Source organism: Arachis hypogaea, chromosome 14 (genome assembly GCF_003086295.3).
Source record: "Arachis hypogaea cultivar Tifrunner chromosome 14, arahy.Tifrunner.gnm2.J5K5, whole genome shotgun sequence".
NCBI lineage: Eukaryota > Viridiplantae > Streptophyta > Magnoliopsida > Fabales > Fabaceae > Arachis > Arachis hypogaea.
Window position 1 is genome coordinate 119,992,984 of NC_092049.1, and position 21,725 is coordinate 120,014,708.

Sequence of the window (21,725 nt, forward strand, 5' to 3'; positions counted from 1 at the left end):
GACTTGGTCCAACCTTTGATTAAAGTTGACCCTTCTAGTATAGGGGCGTTCATCTCCTTGCATCATGGGCAAGTTAAACGCCAACCTCACATTTTTCGGACTAAAATCTAAGTAATTCCCCCGAACTATTGTAACATAATTCTTTGGATTCGGGTTCTTAATTTGATCATGGTTCCTAGTGATCCATGTATTGGCATAGAACTCTTGAACCATTAGGATGCCGACTTGTTGGATGGGCTTTGTTAGAACTTCCCAACCTCTTCTTTGGATTTCATGTCGGATCTCCGGATACTCATTTCTCTTGAGTTTGAAAGGGACCTCAGGGATCACCTTCTTCTTGGCCACAACATCATAGAAGTGGTCTTGATGAGCTTCGGAGATGAATCTTTCCATCTCCCATAACTCGGAGGTGGAAGCTTTTGTCTTCCCTTTTCCTTTTCTAGAGGATTCTCCGGTCTTTGGTGCCATCAATGGTAATGGAAAAACAAAAAGCTTATGCTTTTACCACACCAAACTTAGAATATTGCTTGCCCTCGAGCAAGAAAAGAAAGAATTAGATGAAGAGGAAGAAGAAAATATGGAGAAGAGGGGGGAGGTGTGTTTCGGCCAAGAAGGGAAAGAGAGTGTTGTGTTGTGTGAAAATGAAGAAGAATGGAAGGCTTTATATAGGGAAGGGAGGGGGGGTTAAGGCTCGGCCATATAGGTGGGTTTGGGTGGGAAATTGATTTTGAATTTTGAAGGTAGGTGGAGTTTATTGGGTAGGTTTATGGGGAAGAGTGGGTGGATGTGAGTGGTGAAGGGTTAATAGGGAAGAGGGATGGAGGTGATAGGTGAAGGGTTTTGGGGAAGAGTGTTTATTGGGAATAGAGGATGATTGAGAAGAGAGAAGAGAGTGAGTGGAGGTAGGTGGGAATCCTGTGGGGTCCACAGATCCTGAGATGATCCTGTGGGGTCCACAGATCCTGAGGTGTTCAAGGATTTACAACCTTGCACCAAATTAGGCATGTAAAATGCCCTTGCACACAACTCTGGGCGTTCAGCGCCAGGTTGGTGCCCATTTTGGGCGTTGAACGCCCATTTGTTGCCCATTTTTGGCGTTGAACGCCAGAACCATGCTTGTTCTGGGCGTTCAGCGCCAGCTCTTCTCCAGGGTGCAATTCTGGCATTCAGCGCCCAGATGCTGCCCATTTTGGGCGTTCAGCGCCCAGATACTGCCTATTTTGGGCGTTCAGCGCCAGAACCATGCTCTGTTCTGGCGTTGAACACCAGACAGGTGCTTCCTCCAGGGTGTGATTTTTCTTCCGCTGTTTTTGATTCTGTTTCTAAATTTTTCATTTTTTTTGTGACTCCACATGATCATGAACCTAAGAAAACATGAAAAACAAAAATAAAATTAGATAAATAAACATTGGGTTGCCTCCCAACAAGCGCTTCTTTAATGTCAATAGCTTGACAGTGGGCTCTCATGGAGCCTCACAGATGTGCAGAGCTTTGTTGAGACCTCCCAACACCAAACTTAGAGTTTGGATATAGGGGTTTGACACCAAACTTAGAGTTTGGTTGTGGCCTCCCAACACCAAACTTAGAGTTTGACTGTGGGGGCTTTGGTTGACGGTGCTTTGAGAGAAGCTTTTCTGCTTCCTCTCCATGGATGCAGAGAGAGATCCTTGAGTTGTAAACACAAGGTTGTCCTTATTTAATTGAAGGATCAATTCTCCGCTGTCCACATCAATCACAGCTCTTGCTGTGGCTAGGAAAGGCCTTCCTAGGATGATGGATTCATCCTCTTCCTTTCCAGTGTCTAGGACTATGAAATCAGCAGGGACTTAAAGGCCTTCAACCTTTACTAACACGTCCTCTACTTGTCCATAAGCCTGTTTTCTTGAATTGTCTGCCATCTCTAATGAGATTTTAGCAGCTTGCACCCCATAGATTCCTAGTTTCTCTATTACAGAGAGGGGCATGAGGTTTATCCCTGAACCAAGGTCACACAGAGCCTTAAAGATCATGGTGCCTATGGTACAAGGTATTAAGAACTTTCCAGGATCCTGTTTCTTCTGAGGCAATGTCAGTTGATCCAGATCACTTAGTTCATTGGTGAACAAGGGAGGTTCATCTTCCCAAGTCTCAATACCAAATAATTTGGCATTCAGCTTTATGATTGCACCAAGGAACTTGGCAGCTTGCTCTTCAGTGACATCCTCATTCTCTTCAGAAGAGGAATACTCATCAGAGCTCATGAAGGGCATAAGGAGGTTCAATGGAATCTCTATGGTCTCTAGATGAGCCTCGGATTCCTTTGGTTCCTCAGAGGGAAACTCCTTATTGATCACTGGACGTCCCAGGAGGTCTTCCTCACTGGGATTCACGTCCTCCTCTCCCTCTTTGGGTTCGGCTATTTTGGTAATATCAATGGCCTTGCACTCTCTCTTTGGATTTTCTTCTGTATTGCTTGGGAGAGTACTGGGAGGGATTTCAGTGATCTTCTTACTCAGCTGGCCCACTTGTGCCTCCAAATTTCTAATGGAGGACCTTGTTTCATTCATGAAACTTACAGTGGCCTTGGATAGATCAGAGACTAAGTTTGCTAAATTAGAGGTATTTTGTTCAGAGATCTCTGTCTGTTGCTGAGTGGATGATGGAAAAGGTTTACTATTGTTAAACCTATTTCTTCCACCATTATTAAAGCCTTGTTGAGGCTTTTGATCCTTCCATGAGAAATTTGGATGATTTCTCCATGATGAATTATATGTGTTTCCATAGGGTTCACCCATATAATTTACCTCTGCTATTGCAGGGTTTTCAGGATCATAAGCTTCTTCTTCAGAAGATGCCTCTTGAGTATTGTTGGATGCAGCTTGCATTCCATTCAGACTCTGAGAAATCATATTGACTTGCTGAGTCAATATTTTATTCTAAGCTAGTATAGCATTCAGAGTATCAATTTCAAGAACTCCCTTCTTCATAGGCGTCCCAGTACTCACAGGATTCCTCTCAGAAGTGTACATGAACTGGTTATTAGCAACCATGTCAATGAGTTCTTGAGCTTCTGCAGGCGTTTTCTTTAGGTGAATGGATCCACCTGCAGAAGTATCCAATGACATCTTTGATAGCTCAGATAAACCATCATAGAATATATCCAGGATGGTCCATTCTGAAAGCATGTCAGAAGGACATTTTTTTGTCAGCTGCTTGTATCTTTCCCAAGCTTCATAGAGAGATTCACCTTCCTTCTGTCTGAAGGTCTGAACATCCACTCTAAGCTTGCTCAGCTTTTGAGGAGGAAAGAACTTGGCTAAGAAAGCTGTGACCAGCTTATCCCAAGAGTTCAGGCTGTCTTTGGGTTGAGAGTCCAACCACACTCTAGCTCTGTCTCTTACAGCAAAAGGGAAAAGCATGAGCCTGTAGACTTCAGGATCTACTCCATTAGTCTTAACAGTATCACAGATCTGCAAGAATTCAGTTAAGAACTGAAAAGGATCTTCAGATGGAAGTCCATGAAACTTGCAATTCTGCTGCATCAGAGAAACTAGCTGAGGTTTCAGCTCAAAGTTGTTTGCTCCAATGGTAGGGATGGAGATGCTCCTTCCATGTAAATTGGAATTAGCTGCAGTAAAGTCACCAAGCATTCTCCTTGCATTATTGTTGTTGGGTTCGGCTGCCATCTCCTTTACTTGTTCGAATTTTTCAATAAGGTTGTCTCTGGATTGTTGTAATTTAGCTTCTCTTAGTTTCCTCTTCAGAGTCCTTTCAGGTTCTGGATCAGCTTCAACAAGAATGCCTTTTTCTTTGTCCCTGCTCATAAGAAAAAGAAGAGAAAGAGAAAAGAAGAGGAGTCATCTATGTCACAGTAAAGAGGTTCCTTATTGTTAGTGGAAGAAGAAAAGAAGAAAAGAAAATCTGAACTCAGAGAGAGAGAGAGGGAGTTCGGATTTTTGGTGAGTGATGTGAGGAAGAGATGTTAGTGGATGAATAAATAAATAGAATAAGATGAGAGAGGGATTTTCGAAAATTATTTTTGAAAAAGAGTTAGTGATTTTCGAAAATAGTTTTTGAAAAAGGTTAGTAATTTTTCGAAAATTAAAATAAAAAATTAAAATAATTAGTTAATTAAAAAGAATTTTTTTGAAAAAGAGGGGAGATATTTTCGAAAATTAGAGAGAGAGGGAGTTAGTTAGGTAGTTTTGAAAAAGATAGAAACAAACAAAAAGTTAGTTAGTTAGTTGAAACAAATTTTGAAAAGATAAGAAGTTAGGAGGTTAGAAAAGATATTTTGAAATCAACTTTTTGAAAGAGATAAGATAAGAAGATATTTTTGAAAAGATATGATTGAAATTAGTTTTGAAAAAGATTTGATTTTTAAAATCACAATTAATGACTTGATTCACAAGAAATCACAAGGTATGATTCTAGAACTTAAAGTTTGAATCTTTCTTAATAAGCAAATAACAAACTTGAAATTTTTTGAATCAAAACATTAATTGTTATTGTTATTTTCGAAAATTTGATATAAAAATAAGAAAAAGATTTTTGAAAAAACATTTTTAGAATTTTTCGAAAATAACTAAGAAAAATGAAAAAGATTTGATTTTTGAAAAAGATTTTGAAAAAGATAAGATTTTTAAATTGAAAATTTGATTTGACTCATAAAAATAACTGGATTTTAAAAATTTTTGAGAAAGTCAAATCTAATTTTCGAAATTTTAAGAGAGAAAAAGGGGAAGATATTTTTTTGATTTTTTGAATTTTTATGATGAGAGAGAAAAACATGGGAATGATGCAATGCATGAAATTTTTAGATCAAAACAATGAATGCATGCAAGAATGCTATGAATGTCAAGATGAATACCAAGAACACTTTGAAGATCATGATGAACATCAAGAACATATTTTTGAAAATTTTATATGCAAAGAAAATATGCAAGACACCAAACTTAGAATTCTTTAATGCTTAGACACTAAGAATTCAAGAATGCATATGAAAAACAAGAAAAGACACAAAACATGCAAATGCAAAGATCAAACAAGAAGACTTACCAAGAACAACTTGAAGATCATGAAGAACACTATGAATGCATGAAAATTTTCGAAAAATGCAAGATGAGTATGCAATTGACACCAAACTTATAACATGACTCAAGACTCAAACAAGAAACACAAAAATATTTTTGATTTTTATGATTTTATGATTTTTTTTTTGTATTTTCTTTAAAAAATTTTTTTTTCGAAAATCATTTTGAGAAAGAAAAATAAGGATTCCAAAATTTTTAATATGAATTCCAGGAATCTTATGCTCTTTAGTCTAAAGCTCCAATCAAAGGGTCAGACATGGCTTAATAGCCAGCTAAGCTTTAGTATGTAACTCAGACATGACACGCCTAACATGCCCTATAGAGGAATTAGACATGGCTTTATAGCCAGCCAGGCTTCAACATGCTTCATGAAACACTAGAATTCATTCTTAAAAATTTTGAAGAAGAATATATTTTTGAAAATATTTTTTTTATTTTAAATTTTTTTTTTCGAAAACAAAGGAGAACATTTTGAAAGATTTTTGAAAATTTTTTTTGAAAATAAAACAAAAAGAAAATTACCTAATCTGAGCAACAAGATGAACCGTCAGTTTTCCAAACTCGAACAATCCCCGGCAACGGCGCCAAAAACTTGGTGCACGAAATTGTGATCTCTGGTAATGGCTCCAAAAGCTTGGTGCTCTAATCTCAATTCATAATTTGTCACAACTTCGATACAACTAACCAGCAAGTGCACTGGGTCGTCCAAGTAATAAACCTTACGTGAGTAAGGGTCGATCCCACGGAGATTGTTGGTATGAAGCAAGCTATGGTCACCTTGTAAATCTCAGTCAGGCAGATATAAAACAGTTATGGAGTTTTCGAAAATAGATAATATAATAAGGATAGAAATACTTATGTAAATCATTGGTGAGAATTTCAGATAAGTGCATAGAGATGCTTTCGTTCCTCTGAACCTCTGCTTTCCTGCTGTCTTCATCCAATCAGTCTTACTCCTTTCTATGGCTGGCTTTTTGTAAGGATGTCACCGGTGCCAATGGCTACTTTCAATCCTCTCGGGAAAATGGTCCAAATGCTCTGTCACAGCACGGCTAATCGTCTGGAGGCATCACCCTTGTCGATGGTTGCATCCTATTCCTCTCTGTGAAAATGGTCTGATGCGCTGTCACTGCATGGCTAATCATCTTTGAGGTTCTCGATCATACTGGAATAGAATTTACTATCCTTTTGCGTCTGTCACTACGCCTAGCACGTGCGAGTTTGAAGTTCGTCATAGTCATTCAATCCCAGAGTCCTACTCGGAATACCACAGACAAGGTTTAGACTTTCTGGACTCTCATGAATACCGCCATCAATCTAGCTTACACCACGAAGATTCTGATTAAGAGATCCAAGAGATAATCATTCAATCTAAGGTAGAACAGAAGTGGTTGTCAGGCACGCGTTCATAGGGAATGATGATGATTGTCATGTTCATCACATTCAGGTTGAAGTGCGAATGAATATCTTAGAAGCGGAATAAGTTGTATTGAATAGAAAAACAGTAGTACTTTGCATTAATCTTTGAGGAACAGCAGAGCTCCACACCTTAATCTATGGAGTGTAGAAACTCTACCGTTGAAAATACATAAGTGATGGAGTTCATTGGTCTCGGCCCCAGAGGGGAACCGGAGCAACCAAGCCTGTGAATACAATGATAAAAAGTTCTATTTATAATAAACTAGTCACTAGGGTTTACAGAAGTAAGTAATTGATGCATAAATCCACTTCCGGGGCCCACTTGGTGTGTGCTTGGGCTGAGCATGAATGTTACACGTGCAGAGGTCATTCTTGGAGTTGAACGCCAGCTTTTGTGCCATTTTGGGCGTTGAACTCCACTTTGCAACTTGTTTCTGGCGCTGGACGCCATAATTGGGCAGAGAACTGGCGTTGAACGCCAGTTCGTATTGTCTAAACTTGGGCAAAGTATGGACTATTATATATTGCTGGAAAGACCTGGATGTCTACTTTCCAACGCAATTGGAAGCGCGCCATTTTGAGTTCTGTAGCTCCAGAAAATCCATTTTGAGTGCAGGGAGGTCAGAATCCAACAGCATCAGCAGTTCTTCTTCAACCTCTGAATCTGATTTTTGCTCAAGTCCCTCAATTTCAACCAGAAAATACATGAAATCACAGAAAAATACACAAACTCATAGTAAAGTCCAGAAATATGAATTTAACATAAAAACTAATGAAAACATCCCTAAAAGTAACTAGATTCCACTAAAAATATACTAAAAATAATGCCAAAAAGCGTATAAATTATCTGCTCATCATTCATGCAGTTTAATTGATAGAGCTATGGTTAGTGTAGAATGGCTGGAAGAGTTCCCTGAGACCTGGTTAAGAGGCGAACCAAGGGACTTGTCAGATCACTACCCTATTATTGTCGAAGATAAGAGGATGAGGGGAGATCCTAGGCCTTTTCAAAGCCTAGAGTCATGGTTTACACATGAAAGTTTTCTTAGAATGGTTAAGGAGGAATGGAGAGGGTTAGGGGAGTTGCAATTTACAGAAAAATTGAAGACATTGACGGGACCTTTGGGAAGATGGCATAAGGACAACTTTGGTGAGATGGACAAGAAGATCCTGAAGTTTGAGGAAGAGATCAAAAAGGTAGATGACATGGTAAGTAATGGAGTGTATGATGGAACTATGGAGGCTAGAAGGAAGGCATTAGTTACTTGTTGTGAGAGGTGGTATGTCAGGAAAGAAATTCACTGGAAGCAAATGTCACGGTCTCGGCAAGCAAAGGAAATGGACAGAAACACAAGATACTTTCACAATATAGCGTTGGCAAGAAGGAGGAATAATTGGATTGATGCTCTGATAGTTAATGGCAGATTGGTTAGGAACCAAGATAGAATAAAAATAGCTATTAGAGAGTTTTATAAAGATCTATATCATCAAGGAAGTTCTCCTTTGTTGAGGTTCAGAGATGGTCTGGTGGAAAGATAGATGAGGAAGAATCTGTGACCTTGGAGGTGATGCCTTCGGCTGAGGAAATTAGAAAGGAAGTGTGGGATTGTGAGTCATCGAAGGCGCTAGGTTGTGATGGGTACAACATGAATTTTATTAAAAGGTGCTGGGATGAGATTGGGGCGGAATTTACGACAGCTGTGATAGGGTTCTTTCAGACATCCAGGTTACTGGCAGATTCCAATATTACGTGGGTGGCGCTGGCCCTTCAGAGTGCATTTGTGAAGGGTAGGAAAATTCATGATGGGACTCTCATAGCGTGTGAAACAGTGCACTGGCTTAAAAGGAGAAATAAGGAGGCAGCCATAATAAAGTTAGATTTTCAAAAAGCATATGACAGAGTCAAGTGGAGTTTTATGGATATTGTGCTGCAAAAGATGGGATTTGGGCATAGGTGGAGAGTGTGGGTTATGGAGTGTGTGACCACAACTTCTATGTTAGTCTTGATTAATGGTTCGCCATCTAAACCGTTTAAAATGGAAAGGGGTTTGAGACAAGGTGACCCGCTTTCTCCTTTCTTATTTGTGCTGGTTGTGGATGTTCTGCATAGAATGGTTGGTGAGGCAGTCAGGATCGGACGTATTTCTCCTTTGGTGGTTGGTCGAGATAGTGTGGAGCTATTACACCTTCAATTTGCTGATGACACTATTCTATTTTGCCCACCAGAAAACCAGACTATGAAGAATTACAAGCGGCTACTGCGATGGTTTGAGTTAATGTCAGGGATCAGTATTAATTTCGAAAAGTTCAGTCTGATTCCAATTAATTGTGAAGAGCAGTGGGTACAATGTATGTGTAGATTGTAGGATTGTAAGGAATATACCCTCCTTGTTAAGTACCTTGGAGTCCCTTTAGGAGCTAATCCAAGGCTGGTTAAGACCTGGAAGCCTATAATTGACAAGGTGGAAGACAAATTAAGCCTTTGGAAACCTAAGGTGCTAAATAAAGCGGGGAAGTTGATGCTTATCAAATCAGTCTTGAACAGCTTGCCAGTGTATTATTTGAGTTTATATAAGATGTCGAAGGCTGTTGCTGAGAAGTTGATTTCATTATAGAGAAGATTTCTATGGAGTAAGGAGGATGGGAGGAATGGTATGGCATTGGTGAGATGGGAGTTGGTGCAGGCCCCTAAGAAGTTAGGTAGGTTGGGAGTTGGAGTTGCCATAATTTGTAACACTGTACTGTTATTTAAGTGATGGTGGCGCTTTGCTAAAGAAGAGTGCCCATTGTGGAAGAAGGTGGTCTGTTCCTGTAATAATCTGAAGCCAAATGAGCTACTGTCCACTCAAGTGCTGCCCACTAGAGGAGGCCCATGGAATGATATTTGCCGTATACAAATTAAGGAACCACATCTAAGGGATAAGATGACTAAGGCCTGGCTATGGAGATTGGTGATGGACGACGGACTCGGTTTCGGAAGGATGTTTGGCTACATTGTGGATCCTTAAAAGATCGGTTCCACAGGCTCTTCTCTTTTTCAAACCAATGTGATTAGGTTATTGGGGAGTGTGGGTTTTGGGATGGGTTAGAATGGGTTTGGAACTTCCAATGGAGGCGAGAGCTATTTCAGTGGGAGTTAGACATTCTGAGTCAGCTGCATGAGGCTATGAGACCTGTGAGGCTAGCGAATAATATAGAGGATAGAGTTGTGTGAAAATATGATAGACTTGGTATCTTTTCGACTAAATCCTTTATGCAGGTGCTACAAGAAGGAATGCTATCAGAGGACGTTACCAGCTATAGCTTCACGAAGACGATATGGAAAGGGTTGGTTCCACCAAGGGTACGGTGGAGCTATTTGTTTGGTTTGTCCTGGTAGGCAGGGTGAATACCAAGGAACGGCTAAGTCGGTTCAGGATTCTTAGCTAGGACGATAAGAATTGTGTTTTATGTAATAAGGATGTTGAGCAAGTACATCACTTGTTTCTTGGCTGTGAATTTGCTTGGCAGATGTGGAGTGCTTGGATATCTGTGTTTGGCCGGCACTGGCCTTTTCTGGGGTTAGTGAAGGACCACTTCCTAAGTTGGACAGATGAGCCGCGTAGAAAAGAGGATCGAAAGCAGCGTTTGAGGTGCTTCTGTGCGATCATTTGGCACATTTGGATGGAGAGGAATAGGATGATATTTCAGAATAAAAGCAAAGGCGTAGAAAATATCATCAACATGACCATGCTTAGCTGCGACGAGTGGAGAGGCGTACATTCCTAGTGTTGTTGATAGCTATGCCGGAGATGACATGCATATTTCTTTTCTTTGGGTTATGGTACCTTTTGGAGTTGCCTGCGTGTTTATGTTGTTTGTTGCTATTTGCTCCACATTAGTGTGTTGAGTTCTTTTGCTTTCAAAAAAAAAGTATTATTTTTGTTCTTAACGTTTGAGGTAAGTTCTAAAATTGTATTTAACGTTTAAATCGTCCTATTTAAGTTTTTAACGTTTTAAAATTGGTTTAATATTGTATAGATCTGTTAACAGAATTGATGGCGAGCCAAAATTGAAACGATTTTAAAACGTTAAAAACTTAAATAGGATAAAAATATTGGAGACAAAAACTTTACTTTTTATTTAACATAATTTATATAAATAAATTATTTGAAAAATAATTTTACTCAGTTGTCCTAAAATGAAGTTGCATTACACAATTGTCTTCTTTTTTTTTTCTTTTTTTTTTTTAACTTATGAATATACCACGATTTAGTAGGATGAAAATATAATAAATTTTATTTCAAAAGCAATACTACTACTAAGTCTTAAGTATACACGGGGCCGGGACATTGCAACGATTTAGTAGTTAAATCCTTGTATGTTCATAAATTTTATGATGAAATTTAAAACTTACCTAAATACCATGATTTACATATTAAAAAAGAGGACAATTATGTAGTGCAACTTTATTTAAGACAAATGGATAAAATTATTTCTCAAATAACTTATTATTTAAATTATCTTGTGATTATCTAATCAGTATAACCACTGAACTATAATTACCTATTATTAAGATTATTTTTATTAAATTTTGTTAAAACTTAGCTTCAAATAAAATTATAATATATCAGTTTAAATTCGTGTAAGTTATAAAATTTTAGAATAATTATCCAAATTAATCCTTAAAATTTTTAAAATTAGACACTTTTAGTTTATCAGATTTTAAAATATACAAAATATTTTTTAATATTTACTTTAGTTGGACAAAAATTTTTTTTTCGGTTAACCATCATTGTTAGTGACTTAAAGAAAAAAATATATTGTCTAACAAAAATAAACGTTAAAAATCGTTTTGTGTATTTTAAAATCTGAAAATTAAAATGTTCGATTTTAAAAATTTCAAGAATTAGTTTAGATAATTACTCAAAATTTTATACTGAAATTAGTTTTGATATATGAAAAAAGTATGTCAAATAATTTTTAACTATACTACATAAACACAAAAAAAATCCACTATATAAAAGTACATATTTAGCATTCGTGAAAAAATTTAATTATTCCATTATGTCAAATTTGACTATTCTTTTATATTAATATTGATTATTCTGGTGATAATTATTTTATTAGAAAATTGTGTAAAATAATATATTTAATTATATGTAAATACAAGTAGATGATTATTTATTCCCATGAAATATTTTTGCATGTAAAGTATACAAATATATAATGACTAAATTTGTGATATACTTTTTATTTTGTTTGAGGTAAAATAAATATAATTAACAATAAATAATTTACTTAAGTGATTATTTTAATAAAAATATTTAATTTTATAATATTTATTTATTTACATTTACAATAATATTATTAATTTCTTTTAATTAATAAAAGAATATAAATCACGAAAAAACTAAGCATATATATTCAATATTAAGAATAATGTTAAAATTCCATGTATCATTTTAATTTATTTATTTTTAATTAAATTATCATATGATGAAAATGGGTTCATCTCAATTCAATCAACTATATTATCAATTATTTCATTTTTAGTGTATCTATATTACTCCTTAACAAAATATATTGTATATTATTTGATCATTTTTTTACATTGGAATACAATTTAATTGGCTACTGTGTATTCATAGTCAAAGTTAACCCAAGAAATAGTAACAGCGTTAAGGCTGCGTTTGTTTCTGTAGATAACAAAGAACATGATACTAAAACAAAGATTATAAAATAGAAATATTAAAAACTATTTTTTATATATTGTATTTAGGGGTATGCATGATTCGGCCCGGTTTGAAGATCCGGCCCGAATCTGAATATTTTAGGAGCTAATTTGTTGTGATTTTACCGGGTCTAGGGTCGGATAAGGTCTCAAAAATAGACTCGATCATTATTTTGGGTCGGGTCCAGGGCATAGCTTGGGTCACCCGAACTCGGCCCGGTGGCCTGATCATCATACACAATTAATATTTTGTGTTATTAGTGATGGATGATGACTATTCTTATGTGAGATTTAAGTATTGTAAACCTTAATAATTTGTGTTATTAGTCATTATATATAAGACTATAAGTTAATATTTTATATTTAAAATGCGTAAGACTTTAGATGTAACACCCTACTACATAGAGTTTTATGCTTAAGTCGTAGAACAGAGGTAGTGTGGTGTTACGGACCTGTAATCAGTTAATATATATATATAGTGAAAAGAGATAATATACTAGGAGCATTGAAAAACGAGTAAAACAAAATTGCAAAATAAAAAGCGCAACGCTCAAGAAATAGGATTACTTGCGTGCTAAGAAACCTAGAAGATAAGGATAAGAATAAGCGACAGAGTAAAAGAAGGCCAAGAATACAACATAACTAGCTCCTGACTCAGCCTGCGAAACCAAGGCTGGCCGGAGGATATATATAGGTATCCCAAAATACACAAAATACAAAATAAGATCTTATCTCTCTCTCAACCTCTATGAGGAGCAGAATAAACAAGTTTCTTGGAGAGCAAGCTAAGTACATAGGTACATATATATACAATCACAAAACCCAAAATAACCCAGGGACTACTCCACTTCAAAGATCCAGATGCCTAGCGAGGAGCCTCTCGACCTGCATCTAAAAACAACAATACAGTATGGGATGAGAATCGGAGGTTCTCAGCATGGTAAAGGTGCCACGCGTATAATAAATAAGGTTCTGGGAATGCCAGAGGCAATCCTAAGACTCCGTCATACAATTATAAAACTTAATTTCTAAGCAGAAGCCATAAATAGGGGTAGGTACTCTAAGCCTTCCTAAACTTACTCACTTTTAAACCTAACATCAACACCAACCTATTTTACCCTTCCTCTGTTCCTCCATCATCCATAATCCAGCAGAGACAAGCAACCAAAGAAGTTCACGCACAAGTAGAAACAGATAGTGCAAGTAGCAAGTATCACAGGTAGTAGGATGTATGTATTCAATTAGGCAAACCCAGGTAATGCATAGCAATCAAGTCTTATGGTTGTATGTATTCAATTAGGCAAACCCATGATGTATGCATGTTCTATGGCTGATGAGGCTCATCTGTCGGTTATCCAGCCAACCTGACAAGTCCGAAAACCTTAGACTGTCCCCCGTTGCGCATCCCATGAGTCTATGCATAGATTTCACAGTCATTCATCATTTAATCACTCAATGGGGGTATTCATACCCGGAAATTTATACGTGCCCGATCACCCTTACGACGTAGGGTCAACAGAGTATCGAGATTCATCCTAGAACACGCGGTGGCAAGTCACGGTTCTGTTACCCAGAAAAATTCGGATCTCAGATAACATCATTCATAAGCCATTTTATGTTCATAATCATTAGTTATCCATTCATTCAAGCCATGGCATCATAACTTCGTTTAATATTCATCTATTTTTCTTATAAATCCTCATATTTTTCCTTTTCTTCATTTCCAAGTTACCTTATTTTCCTAACTTCAACTAGCTACTGGACTTAGTACTATACCTTAAGTCTAGAAGGAAGAAAAATTGAGGTTTAGAAGTGAAGATCTGGTTTAAAACACCAAAAATCCAGTTTTGCAGCAAGTCGGGGCCACGCGTACGCGTGGGCCACGCTTACGCGTGGTAGTGTGAAAAAGTAGCACGCGCGCGCAGTCCCTTACCATGCGTACGCGTGGTCATGCAGGTTGGCTCATCACGTGCACGCATGGCTACTCGTGCATGCGTTGTTTGAAATGTCACGCCACGCGTACGCGTGGATGTACGTTTTTCCAAAACAAGGCAAATTGTCCATAAAGTTGCTAAACCAGAAGTTTATCACTTGCATAATACACTTTTTTACACCAAACTTCTATCGTCCATAACTTTCTCTACAAAATTCTATTTTTTACAAAATTTATATCGTTCAAAAGCTTGTAAAACCATCTTTTAGTTGAAACAAACCACATTTCCATCCAAAATTTAAAGAGCAAGTTGTGGACAACCAAAGTTCATCAAAAATCATTTTTTACCAAATTACACCCAAACCTCATTTTCACCAAATTCATATTCCTTACCCATAAAACCTGCACATTCATAACATATCAAGCCCCATTTCATTAATACTATCTACTAACACATCAATACTTACACCAATTCATAAAACTCATACATTATTCAAAAATCCACCCTTTCCAACCATAAGCTTCCATTTTAAAATTCATTAACCCATTTTCTCCATTCATTAATAACCACTCACAAATCACCTTTAACTAATTCAACAAGCCATAACCACCGAATTCCATTAACATATATCAACATCATCATCAACCCTTCATTAATAATTTCAAGAACACATATTCAAAAATACCAACAACTCATGCTCATAAATTCCAACACAAGCTCAATCATTAATTTATCCAACATCATCACAAAGCTAATCATTTAATACATTTCACCATTTCAACTTAACCTATGGTTCCCTAGCCTAAGTTTTCACAAAATCTTATATGTTAAACGCGCGAAACCTAAACCATACCTTAGCCGATCACTATCTTTAGTCCAAGGCAGCCACCCAAGTCACAGCACAGCCCTTCAAGCTCAAGGAAACCAGCCACAATCTAAGCTTCAATCACCACCAAGCCTCCAAATGCTCACTTTTCAATTCCAATGCTTGTATATAAACTTAATTCATACCTAATACACATATAAATTCCAAATTCAGATTTTACCTAATGAAATCAAAATTGAATTAAGGTTTAGGGAATCCTTACCGCTCCCACACGCGTAGCAACTCAAACCCAGTAAGCTCCGCAAGCTAAATCGAACCTAGAACACCAAATTGGCAAAATCTCACTATAGGGTTTCAATTCAAGAATAGAAAAGGAGGTAGAAAATCTGATATGGAATTGGAGCTTACCAATGAAATTGATTCGACAGAATTGTAGAGCTCGACGCGCTGGACACGTGGCCACGAACGGTGCGGCGATCGGAGCTCAAACGGGGAAGTTATGGTGGTTGGAAGGTTTGGTGAGGGTTAAGGAGCTCTCTTCCTCCCCAAATGTGTTCGTTGGTGTTGTTGCTGAATGGGGGAAGAAGGAGCTTCTGCTTCCTTTAAGTTATGGGCCCGGTTGGACCCACGGGCCTGGTTTGGGTCCCGGTTCAACCGGTTCGGCTTTTCCAGTCCAATTTTGGGCCAAATTTTTCGAAATTGGTATCAAAATTCTCGTTTTGAGGAGATCTATCCTATTTTGATATTAGTTTTACATTTTTTTATTTTTCTAATTGAAATTCAATTTATTGACTAATTATTTACCGATTTAAGCGAGATTTACATTAGACTAATGCATAATATTGTGTTATTTGTATTGATTTAAATATTTGGTGTTATTAAACAATATCAGTATTGATTATGGTTATGTTTTAATTTTAGAGAAGAGTTGGTTCTTGTTATATTTTTCTAAGTAAAATTTACCATGTCAAATAATGGTTGGAGTCTTAGAAATTTAGATATTTTCACATGCTAGCTTACAAGAAGGTATCAAGGTAATATAATGTTAATGGCCCAGTTTTTACCCGGTATAATCGTGACCCAAAAGTGTATAGGTTTCATCAGGTCTAGGACCGGGTTCAGGTCTAACAAATAGGCCCGGTATATATTTTGGGTCGGGTCTGGGTCACATAAAACCCGGTTTCATCCGACCCATGCACACCCCTAATTGTATCTAAATATAATGTATAAAATATTAATGTAATATCTAATATTATGTTTGAATACACATGGATAAGACTAAAATATTATGCAAAATGACTAAAATAGATATACCTCTCATACCTTCTCTCTCTCTCTCTCTCTCTCTCTATCTCTCATGTCTAACCATTCCCCCAATTATTGAAGGACGATAAAAAAATAATACATGCTATACTTGCTAAATTCTGCTTTTGTCAATTCAGTCTTTTTTACCAACTCAATATTCAAAAGATTTTGGATACAATTTATTTTCGTATTTCTTTAATTTTTTATTTATCTGCTTCCGAATTTTTTATTATGTAAATTGGGAGATTCAATAGGTATTAAATTTAGTATTTTTACTCCAATTGAAAGAAGAAGAAGAACACAATGAAAGAAGAAAAACACAGAAATAAAAAAAGAGAAGAGTATCTCAGAACCTTTGAGAACGACGATGCATGAAGAATCCCAAATTATGATTTTTTTTCTTTTTAAAAAAGTGGTAATTATCTATGGATAAAAAGAAACAAATTTTCATTAAAAATCCGTGTCTACTCTCCCAAATCTCGTATTCATTATTGTCCTTCATTGAAAAGTAGACAAAAAAAAAAAAAAAACTGTCCTCGAAACACTATCTCTCTATCTAAACAATTTTTAGATATTTACTATCTATATCTCTCTGTCATGTCCACAAAAACAACTGCAGGCTAAAGTCACACACATACGGTAACTACTCTTTGATTGACGTGATCCGCTTTTTCATATGTCTCTCATGCAATATGATATACACGTATAAGTCTGATTGTGAAAAAAAAATCTATAACTCTATATCAATTAACATCGAAATTTTTTTTAAATAAATATTTTAATTATTTTATTTATTGAAATAAGTATTTTGGACATTATTTATATTTATAGGTCACATTACATATTTTGTTTAATGTGTAAATGAAATGATTATATATATTTCTCATTTACATGCTACAAGAATATGGTCGATTAGCTACCACAAAAAGAGTTGTAAAATCGTCGTTAATCCGACGCAAAATATAATTTGTGACGGATTAGCTACCACCTAGCTACTAATGCTTTCCTCGCTGATTACAAGTCGCAAATCAGTGAGGCAAACACAACAGTCGCTAATTCATCGGAAAATTTTTTTGCTACCGAATAGATAGTCGCAAATCCATCACCAAAGTAAAAGCTAATTCCATTGAAGAAATAGACTAAACGGTAGTCGCTAATTAGCGACACACTCTACTGCAGCAGACTCATCGCTAAATGCAAGCTAACTTCGTAGACAAAATGGAATGATTAGTTGACGCTAATTCGAGAGGAATTTTTCCGAACCTAACTCGTCGCAAGTTGTCCGCTAATATGATCACAAATCTGTCACATTTTGTAGCAAATCTATAGCTAATCTTTAAAAATCCTTAATCAAATTTGTAGGAATTTTGTCGCTAAACCAAAGCTATTCGAAATGAGAAAGTAGAGTTATGAAATAGTCGCTAATTTGCTAGGAAATAATCTGCAGTCAATTAGTTGTAATACTATCGCAAAATGTCATCGCAAATTCCTTTTAAACTAGTAACAAATCGATAAGTATCTCGCATTACAAGAAAAACTGGGTTTTGCTATGCTTTTAAAGCATTCCAAATATGCAAAAAGTATAGCGATAAACGTGCCAATTGAGTTAGTGTTAGCTACACTTCGAAAGTGTGCCAATAGGAGACATAGCCACGCTTTTGAAGGGAGAAAATAACGATAATAGAATTTTCAAATTTTGATTTAAAGCATTAGAAATAATGCTTATACGCAATTTTTTATTTGAAATAATAAAAAAAAGTTCTTATAGGTACGTTTTAAATTTTTGAAATTAAATGCTTTTTTATTTTTTGAGTTACTATTTTTTTCTTTTGTTTTCAAATTTTCATTTTGATTTTTTTAAAAAGAATTTAAATTTTAAAAAATATTTTATAAGGTAGATAAGATTTTTTTTAAAAAAATACGAAAATATTTATGTAAATATCAATGATCTTATATTAAAATAAATAAATTAAAATCATTTGTATTACTTTTTTAATGATTTTTTTCATAAATTTTCCATGGATGTATATAGTGGTTAGTGATTAGTAGCAACATGGGACTAATATTTTTTCTGATAAATTAGTAACAACATGAAATAAGCGAGAAAAGTATATCAGTTGTTAAACAGTCGCTAATTCCTCACTAAATAAGCTTTTGATTAGTGACTCAATTGCGACTAGTTACTTATAAAATTTTCTTGATCAGTTTTGGATTTGTTATAACTCTGCGACGGATTTCCAACGAGATTAGCGATTAATTTGCTACAAAATAGGTAGGATATAGCTTTTACTTTGCGACAAGATTGCATTTGCCAAGTCGCTCGCTAAATTAAACTTGCGACAACTTAGCGACAAATGTATTTCGCCCGCTAATCAGCGACTTGAAATTAGCGAACAAACTGTGTCAGTTGTTAAACGGTCGCAAATTTCTCACTACTTAGGTCCTAGGCGCTCAATATCCGTATTTTCACTTTAGCGACTAATTAGCGAGGAACAGTTCCTTAGCTAAATTATTTATCTGTTGTGACGAGTTAGCGACGACTATTTTCTGTCGCTACTCTTATTTTGAATTTTACAATATTATGCGACAAATTAGCGAGAAACTAGTTGCTCGCTAAAAAATAAAAACTTTGGTGACAAATTAGCTAGGAAATTATCCATCGCAAAATGCATTTCAATTCTTCGTGACGGATTAGCTAGGAACGTTGTTCCTCACTAATTAGCCATTTCGCACAAAGTTTATTTAGCGACGAACTAGTGTGTGAATTGTTTCTCGCTAATTGTATATCAAACACTTGCGATGGAATAGTGACAATAATTTCACTCGTTACTTTACCTTTATTCGATTGAACCCCTAAGTGACTGATTTGCTAGAACATTGTCACTCGCTAATTAATTTGTGACAAATTAGTGAGGAAATTTTCCCCGCTCTTTTTTTAGCCACAAAAGTCAATCTGCGAGAAACAAACTTACTCGTAAATCTCTCGCTAATCAGTTGCTTTTCTCAAGTTCAGGTATTTTGTGACCGCTCATTAATTTTGTCGTTAGTGCGTCACTAATTCCTCGCAAGTTAGTGACGGATTAGTGACAAAACATATTTCTCGCAAAAATTCGTCGCTAATTTGTGAAATTCTTGTAGTGACAGAATAAACGAGATACATTCATAAGTGTAAACGAGATATGTATATTATTATAAAAAAATTACGATTAAAATAATTCAATTTTTTAATACTTAAAAAGAGTATATAAAAATTTTATTTAAATTTATTCTCAAATTTGTAACGGCTACAAGGAATATTCAACTTCTAGTCTTTTTAATTTGATTTCTTCTTCCATCACTTATTTAAATTTCTCGTTTATTGATTTTCTCCTCCTACTATTACTGCACTAAAAAAAATTAAAATATTAGATTAATGTAGAGACTCATGTTCTTTGCTCTTTTAGGTAACTGTTTCAAATTTTTGTACTCCCTCATACTCTCGCTTTTCGCGCTTTCAGATCCTTTTTAGAAAATAGTGGGCAATTTCAAATTTAATTTACTAATAAAAATAAATTTAAAAAGAAAATAATCGTCGTAGGTGTTCTGTCAAGTATACTCCGAGTTATAGCTCATCGCTGTTAGAGGGTGAATGCTTCAACACTTCTTGGACAATAGTACTGGATAATCCCTGGAGCTCGAGCACGATCGTGAAACCTGCAAAAAGGACTCCAATGCCCAAGTCAATAGTATATTTATTAGAGTGTAAAACAGAAACGAAAATACTAGGATTGTAATTTGTATTCTCGATCTGTCCTTTTTGTTTAGTTAATGCTACTATTTATTGTTGTTTAGAGTAATCAATCTCTCACCGCCATCTCCGTTCTTTGGGGGAGACAATTATTTATTTTGAAAATATTGAAAAAGAATCCGAGATAGAACCTTATCTATCCGAAGTATAAGGGTTATGGAACACAACCCCAAGCTTGACTTGCTAAATTGTTGTTAGCAAGTTGAGATTTCTTTACAGTCTTATACCTCATAATAGTGTTTTATCTTTATTGAGCCCACAAGCTCAATGTGCACCGTTTTAGTAAGCAGGGCAAGCTTGGTTTTGTTTGTTTTACTATTTTTGGAATACAAAAAGGCGTGGGCCTTGTAATAAATTCTTGTGCGGTTATTTCGAGAAGATCACCACCACCTATCACCATGGTAGTGAACAGTTTTCTAATCCAACCGTTAGTTTAATGGGAGTTCATAAAGTGGTGTTATTTGTTTCTTTATTACCATTTTTCCTTTGGAAAGAGACACGAATTATCTACTAGACTTTGTTTGAAGCTAAAAAGGACATGACTTCAAAAGGTTAGTAGTTCTTTGCCTTTTTTTTTGTTTTTTCGGTGATGGTGATGGTCTAGAATCAATCAAAAACAAGAATCAATTCGTTAGTAGTATAGTCCAAACTAACAACAAACTCTCACAATTAAATGTTAAATTCAAAACAAATATAAATCGAGAGTACTTAAACCTCGGGTCATCTTCTCTAGGAGTTGCAATTAAGTGTACTATTATTGGCTATGGAGAAATGGGGATTGGATGATTGCAAGAGAGGCAAGAAATGTAAATAGCAAGAGAGTAAATGATCATGCAAGAAATAAAAAGGACTCTTTGTGAGAATTGGGTAATCAAGGATTCCTATCCTAGTTATGGACCACAAACATGATAATTATGTGGAATCAATCCCAATTAGTCAATCCTACTTGAGAATTAGTCAAAAGGACATAATTGATTCCAATCCCTAAGTCCTAGTCAAAAGGGCATAATTGATTCAAATCCCTAAGTCCTAGTCAACACTAAGGATCACTTAGAGTCAAGGGAAACCAAACCAATTAATAATCCTCACATAATGCGGAATGGACATCCACAACTCAGTTCCACCCAAACACCCAATTTTTCAACCAAGAGTGTGAAAAACTTAACATGCAAGAAACTAAGAGTCAAAGCAATAAAATGCAAGGAAAGAAAACTTCAAATGCAAGAAATCTCTTGGCAAGTAATTGAGAGCTAAGGTTACCTATCCTAGACGTTGACCACAAACACATGATGATTATGAAGAGTTAATCCTACTTAGTCAACTCTAACATTGAGGATAAGTCAAATAGGTATAGTTGATTTCAATCTATAAGTCCTATGTCAAACTAAGGGTCACATAGAGTCAATGGAGACCAAATCAACTAACTACTCTAATGTATCAAACAAGATGGACATCAATGACTCAAGGATCACCAAAGTCATCAATTCCAAGCCAAGAGTGAAGAAAAACTAAGTAAAAACTAAGCCAAGCATTTTATCAAACACTTGGTGTGCATGAAAATAAAATATCATTAAATTGCAATGAAAATAAATTCTAAAGCTACCAAAACAAGAAAATCATAATAACAACTAAAGAAAGCAAGAATTAACATGAAAACATAAAATTGTAT

At 35.7% G+C, this 21,725-nt stretch overlaps 1 protein-coding gene across 1 annotated transcript; it reads left to right on the plus strand.

The window, feature by feature from the left end:
* Positions 1–7,373: 7,373 nt before the first annotated feature.
* On the plus strand, positions 7,374–10,259 carry LOC140178694 (uncharacterized). Its single transcript, XM_072215919.1, has 4 exons — positions 7,374–7,919; positions 8,009–8,757; positions 9,751–9,856; positions 10,002–10,259. The coding sequence occupies exons 1-4, from the start codon at positions 7,374–7,376 to the stop codon at positions 10,257–10,259; spliced, it is 1,659 nt and encodes a 552-aa protein (XP_072072020.1).
* The last annotated feature ends 11,466 nt before the right edge of the window (positions 10,260–21,725 follow it).